Source organism: Quercus robur, chromosome 12 (genome assembly GCF_932294415.1).
Source record: "Quercus robur chromosome 12, dhQueRobu3.1, whole genome shotgun sequence".
In the NCBI taxonomy this organism is placed as follows: domain Eukaryota; kingdom Viridiplantae; phylum Streptophyta; class Magnoliopsida; order Fagales; family Fagaceae; genus Quercus; species Quercus robur.
Genome location: NC_065545.1, coordinates 37,457,246 through 37,464,357, shown reverse-complemented (window position 1 = coordinate 37,464,357; position 7,112 = coordinate 37,457,246). Strand labels below are relative to the sequence as shown.

At 38.8% G+C, this 7,112-nt stretch overlaps 1 protein-coding gene across 3 annotated transcripts in view; it reads right to left on the bottom strand.

Moving 5' to 3' along the window:
• Positions 1–2,442: 2,442 nt before the first annotated feature.
• Positions 2,443–7,112, bottom strand: part of LOC126708035 (leucine--tRNA ligase, cytoplasmic) — a 21,147-nt gene continuing 16,477 nt past the window's right edge. For 2 of the 3 annotated variants that reach the window (XM_050407850.1, XM_050407848.1), the window contains 2 exons: positions 3,829–6,528; positions 2,443–2,845 (listed from right to left, as the gene is read on the bottom strand). In XM_050407850.1, the coding sequence (XP_050263807.1) occupies positions 2,839–2,845; positions 3,829–6,528 (2,707 nt within the window). In that variant the 3' untranslated portion in view covers positions 2,443–2,838. Of the gene's footprint in view, positions 2,846–3,828; positions 7,105–7,112 lie in introns of all 3 variants that reach the window. The other variant, XM_050407849.1, reaches the window with a different exon arrangement.

Here is a 7,112-nt window from a genome sequence, read left to right as displayed (position 1 = left end):
GGCCCATGTATCCAATCTTGATGTTGATGTTGCACTGGCAGGCACACTACTGTTGGAATGAGTGAGTCATGTATTGGCCCACAATGGGCAACTAACGGTCTGCGATCCCATTGCTCACCTAAGAGTCTTTGCCTTATGATAAATAAAACAAAATAACAAAGAAGAAAAGTACTCCCTCAAAAGAAAAAAGAAAGAAGAAAGAAGAAAGAAGAAAGGTACAAATCATTCAAGATGGAATGAGAAAAGTCTCTAGGAATAATAGAGAAGTCATAAGATATACATATTATTTTGGGTGAATTACATTTTTCTTTTTACTAGAAAGAAGATAATTTATATAAACTATATTGAATAATAATTACAAATATTTACCTAATAATTTGAAATCGAATTCAACATATCAGCCAAGAGTCTTATAGCTTAATTAGCACATTCCCATGCATAAAGTATTCAAGGGTCTAGGAGGAAAAAATTATTCGAGTTACAGGATTAACAACACATTATAACCATCTCAAATAATAAAAAACTAGAGGTGTTAACTGCATTAGATGAGATATTGAGCTCATGAGGAATTTACAGTCTCTAACAGTAACAGCTTAAAAAGTTGTGAAGTAATTTTTTTTGTTTTTTGGAAAATGTAAAACTAGATCAGCATCAAGTTCGACTATTGGATGAGTGGATCAAAGTGATAGCAAGTTGAACCTTGGATCACCCAAGGAAGAGCCACCAATGTAATTCCTAGACAAATTACATCTTAGAACTTATTATGTATGGAGTGATTTCAAACAAACTCTAAAATTTCAAAACTTTCAAATTAAACCCTAAAGTTTTAAGACTGATACAAAATTAAATTGTATTGTTTTGTTAGCTTCAAATTGAACCCTAAACTTTTAAAATCATATCAATGTATAACTCCAAGTCTCCAACCAAACTTGGAATGTTCTGGATTCAAATTGCTATGATTTTAAAAATACATTTTCGATTCAAACAATTAGTTTAAATTGTTTTTGGCTGGAAAAAGCATTGTTCTTGTTTTATGGTGGACAAATTTGTAACCGTGTCCCAATAGAGAGGGAATGTAGCTTTCTCTCTTTCAGATATGGGCATTGTAGAGTCTCCATTATGCCCATTATGTGGGAGAGCTATCTAAATTTAAAGGAATTGCCTTTATCATTTTTTTTTTAAAGAACAAAATTAGCTACCACAATGACACAACCTCTGCATTTATTAATTTTGCTCAACAACTAAAAGTCTAAAAGGCAAGCATCTTGAATGACTAATCCCTACATAAGGGATCCACAATTTGTGGTCCATTGGGTAGGAATCTGTTCCTTTTTTGCTGATGGATAGTAATTCCAATAAATATTCCAATGGCATGCAGGTAGCAATCAACTAGCATATTCATGCATCAAAAAAAAAAACTAGCACTCATGCATCACTTTCATACGGCCACTGCCTTTGTTAGCTACCACATTAGCTTAAATATGTCGATTTTGACAACATCTTCTGTTTTCAATGAAGAAACTTTGATATCAAACAAGCACGCAAGCACTATATTCTAACTCAGTTAAAATTCGGGAGAAATTTGCAAATAATGAGAGTGCACACATGCTATTCCTAAGCATTAAGCACGGAGCATCATAAAACGCTTTCAGTAGCAAGACAGCGCAATCAAATACTAATCCATTCAGGAGTAAGCATCACTAGTTCCTTTGAGATGACATCTAAACGAAAAAATGAACATGCACATAAACCATAATATCAAGGGAAGAACAAAAAAAACCACCAAGTGACTGGCATTAATGTTACACTAGGCCCAATAAGAAGTTCAAATTCTATTACGCACATTCAAAGAGGTGAGGAAAAAAAAATTAAAGCAGATATGTTAAAATAAGGAGACCAACACTCCATTTACTTTTACCTTTGGTGCCCTAAACAGAGGAGAAGGCAATCTGAAACCTTGTATTCATTCAACGAGTCACAAGACCCAAACAGATCACGGGTATACAGGATATAACCAGACCTTCTGAACTTCTCTCTAAACCTGATACAAGTTTCATATTCTTCAATAAGAAAGTTACGAACTTTTAATCAATAAAATCTCAATCAATCCTTTTTATGAACTCTCTGTCTATTAGGCATCTTGTTAAATCCTCTATATGTATAGACAAAGAGAGAGTTGAAATCAAAAAAGAAATTGGCTAGGCTTTAAGCCGTTTCAGCTAAAGGAATTAAGAGAGGAACCCTCCAGTACTCTTATAATCAGGAACCAGTTACCAGTTCAGCTGCTCCCCTCACTGAAAGGAGGTGTAATCAAGAACTCAATTCAAGATGAAAACATATATAAAATTAAACAAAACTAAAGGCAGGTATTATTCCAGGTGCTGCATACCCAAAGTACCAAAAAAAAAGAAGAAGCCATTTTCATCCAGAGAACAGAAGAAAAAAATTAAAATGGCTCTCCTTAATGTAAATCCAGATGGTCCCGTTCCATCCTCTCCCCTCCAGAACCTTAAAAAGTGCTACTACAGTCAATAACAACAGATGAAATTAAATATAAAATTAAACAACACAAGGCAGAAGTTTAACAAAAACCAAGTGTTGCACACCCCAAATCAAATCCATTTCATCTAGATAACAAAATAATAATGTCAAAATGGCCTGTTCCCTATTAGAACAACAGTAAGAAAAGTTCACGAACCACATATACCATGGCATCTTGTAAAGGTCTTCTGTTCAGTGTAGTCATTTGAGTTTCTCCCAAACAACATGTACAGCAAGATCATCAGTTTCCAGGTCAAGTAAATCACTACTATTTGCTCCCTTAATACCAGCCATTTCCTATGACCTATTAATGGAGAGGAGAAGATGTGAGCAAAAAATTTCATAACACCATTAAATTAACACAAAGAACATCAGTGCTATTGTTATTAGCATTAGGCAAAAAACAGGACGATGAACCATTTTCAAGTTTGAGAAAATCAAGCAAGTACACCTTTCTTTAAATGAGCAACCATGACTCACACACACCGATGGGATTTGAACCCATGCCTTCACCTTCTAAACCTTACATATTATGAGATGCCAACAACAATGATGATTTTCTATAGCGTATTAGACTTGCCAGAGATATGTCATATATGAAACAATGACCAAATTATGGATATCTGCCGAAAAATAACAGAAATGAAACTAGAGATGACTACTCTGATGAACTGACATCTAATGAATTTCAAGAGGTGATTACAGTGGAACACAACAATGTAGCTATTCAACAAGTGAAAAGCAAAACAATTTGTACAGTCCTCGGTTCACCAGTTTCTCCACCACATTTTTTCTGTTTCTGATTCAGCACCCAAACCCAATTATGAATTTTAGTTAACAAGGAAGCATGAGTTCAAACACCATTCATATGGGTGTAAAAGGTTTCATTTAAACAAGTGTAGATGGACAGATAAGCTTTCAACAACAAAATTAATAATAGTGGCAGCAAATAGAAGGAACTACAAGCTAAAGTTGGCACCATTTCACTAAAAATTTTAGAAAATGAATGGTAACTTTAATGTTGTCAACTTGTCAAAATTTTCAACTCCACAATTTCTTAACATAAAGAAACAGTAAACTCTTCTTTCAACAGCTAAAAATATGGAGGGACAAAACAATTAACAATTTTATTTTTTATAATTCAATAATTACAACAATGGGAGAGGGGGGGATCAAGAGTTATGAAAATATAATCTTAGAAAACAAAACCATATTTGTTGAGCAGAAATCTGAAGAAAGTGGATGTCAATCAAGACAAAATTGCTAAAATGCACAAAGTTGTCTTACCTAGTCAAGAAGATGGCAGTTGGATTTCCAGGGGATGGAGGATTCTGATTTAGCAGTGAAACAAGGGTACCAGCTTTAGCAAGAGCATCGGGGTCAGTTGCAGACAAAATCTCCACCTCTTCAAGACCAATTTGTCTCCTAATCAAGTCCAAGTTCTCTTGAAGGACCTCAATCTCTCCAAATGGTAGCCTCAATTCCAAAGCCTGAGCCCCTAGAGTGACTGCCTCATCCTTCTTGAACCTCAAGAAAGGCATACACAACTTTTGGGTTTGCTTGAAATTTGCAGCCTGACCAATAGAACTATTCTTCAATGCCTCCATTATCTCCCCATCTGGAGCAAAAGTGTGAGTCTTACTGTCAAACTTACTTTGCAATATCCTCAAGCATTCTGCTTTCCATCCGTCAAATTGCTCATTCACATATATCAAACCTGCTAGCCTGTTGTCTTCACTCAGTGTAGTGACTGGAGCGCCCTTCTTATTGGCTTTCTTTGAACCTAATATTTGTTTCTGAAGCAGTTTCCTCATCAAAACAATTGAGTCTTGGAGATACTTGTTGGCAATCTTGAGGGTTAGATCTGGAGAATCAGCTACAGGCCATCCAGCCTTCACAACAAACCCATTCTTGTTCAAAAGGATCCTCCAAACATACTCTCCATAGTGAGGACAGATTGGAGTGATAAGCCGAGTCTGCACATCCATAAAATGCCACACCAAATCACGGTTCATGCCCCCAGCACCACATGAGAACCTGTACTCATCCCTTGCAGCTTGAAGATCATAAAAGCCAGTCTTCAGAGCTTCTCGAAACATGTAGTCCCGGTAATTCTGCTCGGTCATTTTGACAGCAATGTTTATATCATTTGCAAACACCCGATCAGCATAAGTAGACGGGGGGCCTGTCCTCAAAGAAGACTCTGCTGCCAGAACTTCTTCCATCCATGAGATTTCTTTGGTGAGTCGTAGGATGGCAGCATTTGCAGTCTCAAATACAAAATTTGCATCGTCAACACCATCACCAGCATCAGCCAATGAAAATCGTGTGGCATCAGCAGAAAATTCCTCAATTGCTTGGCGCAATGTCCTGAAATTCCCTGTAGACTTGGACATCTTTTCAGAATTGAGCATGATGTGCCCGTTGCATCTAAACCCACGAGGCCAGTGCTTCTTGGACATGATTGCTGTGTGGTTGTAGATGGAGAAGGTCAGATGATTCTGGATGAGATCCTTACCAGACACTCGAAGATCAAATGGGTACCAGTATTCAAACTCCTGCTTCATCTTATTAAGTATCGATGAAGAGATATCAGAGGATTTCGGGTATGCGCCACCACAGAAAATAAAATCCCAAACCTCATCAGTCAATTGTTCAGGCTTTATAGAAGATCTGCTGGATCCATATATGTCCCCATTCTGTAACAGGTGGGCAACAGTGTAATAAGCCATGTAAATGGTGGAATCAGACAATGACTCAACAAGAAATTGTTCATCCCAGGGAATGCGAGTCCCAAGCCCAAACGATCGTGAACAAGCCCACTGATTCAGCCAGCTCAGAGTGTGCTCAAAGCCATGTCGGGTCTCTTCAGAATAAAGATTCATGTTGGACAGGCACTCCTCAGCCAACTTCCTCCATTCTTCTTCCCCATATGTGAGATACCATTGATCTGTAAGTGCCACAACACAATCATCGCCAGACCTTGATACCACCCGCTTCTCAGGTTCACTATACATAATTGCAAGGCCCATCTCTAAGAGCTTACTCCTGATGAATGCCTTTGCTTCCTGGACTTTCCTCCCTGTAAATTCACCAACAAGCATTGTTCCCTCAGTAAATCCTTTCAAGTATGTCAACTTCTTGGCATCAGCAAGCTTCTCCTTCTCATTCTGGCTTTTGATTTTCAAGTCCATGCATACCTTTTCTGCAGCCCTGTCTCCAAATTCTGGAATGTTGATGATGGGAATAATTTCAAAGGGCAATACCCATTCATCCTTCACACCATACTTTGCCCTAAGAGCTGGTTTTGATTTTAAATCATGCAAGGCCATGTAATCATCAGGTGCATCACTAGGCACACTAGTGACAATACCAGTACCTTTGTCTGTTAAGATGGTCAGCATGGGAAGAGCATATATGATCTCATTGAATGAAAGAGGGGACCTTAATGGGAGGCCAATCAAATCATAACCAGTCAGCTCAACCAAGCATGTAGGTTTCTCTGGGATTCTAGAGTACTTCTGATAGGCAAGGTTAAGGGCAGCTCTTTGTGTGAGAATAAAGACATCAGTGTCATTAATTTCATAGGCTCCATACTTCCCGTCAGGCAATACCCATGCATTTGTTTGCCCATACATGGTCTCTGGCCTCAAAGTCGCAGCTGCCAAGAAAACTCTTCTCCCCTCCAGCACTCCTAGTTTTGGGGGAAAAGGTGATACCAACTCCATCTTGATGATAGTGTACTCTTGAGGCTGAACTCCTTCACCACTTGCCCTATCATGATCTGCACATGGCTGGCCATCTAGAGGAGAAAATATTGTGTATCTGACATCTTTCACAATCTTCCCCAAGGATTTCAACTTCCTCATCTGCCATCTCACAAAGGAATCATAAAACGGGTTCATATCTGTAGTGATAAAGGAGCGTCTCCAATCACAACCCAAGCCAAAAGCTATAAGGTCTTCCTTTGCCAATGGAGGAAAATAGGTCAACCAATTATATGGATTTTGGAATTTGGATATCTCATTATCAGAGAGGCCAAAACTACGCATGATCTCCCACTGGAATTTCTGACCACCAGATTTTGACGCAGCCTTGGACTTCTTGCCCTTGAACTTATCTGGTGGTGCACCTGCATTTGCTTCCTCAGCTTCTTGTACAGTGTCTATTTCCTCCTCCGATTCATGGGGAAAATTTGGTGGATCCCCAAATTGTTGAATTTCCCGCGCAAGCTTATCAGCTGAGGCCTTAATGGGCATGCCGGTGCAATGGAAAGCAAACGGACATAGCACATTGGCACCTCTCAGCCTATGATAAGCAGCAGCGAATTCCAGCTTTGAAAGTGAGAAAGCGTGTCCAAGATGCAAATACCCATTCATGTAAGGATAAGGGAAGTTGCCAAAGAACTTCTCACCCGGTTCAGGGGGCTTTTCACATGATTCAGCCCGGAAAACATCTTCTTCGTCCCACCACTTTCGAACATCATGCTCAATTTGTAGGAGACGATCCCTCCTAGCAAAGCTTTTCCCACCCTCACCCGCCATGTCACAATGCTGATGGAAACTGCAAAA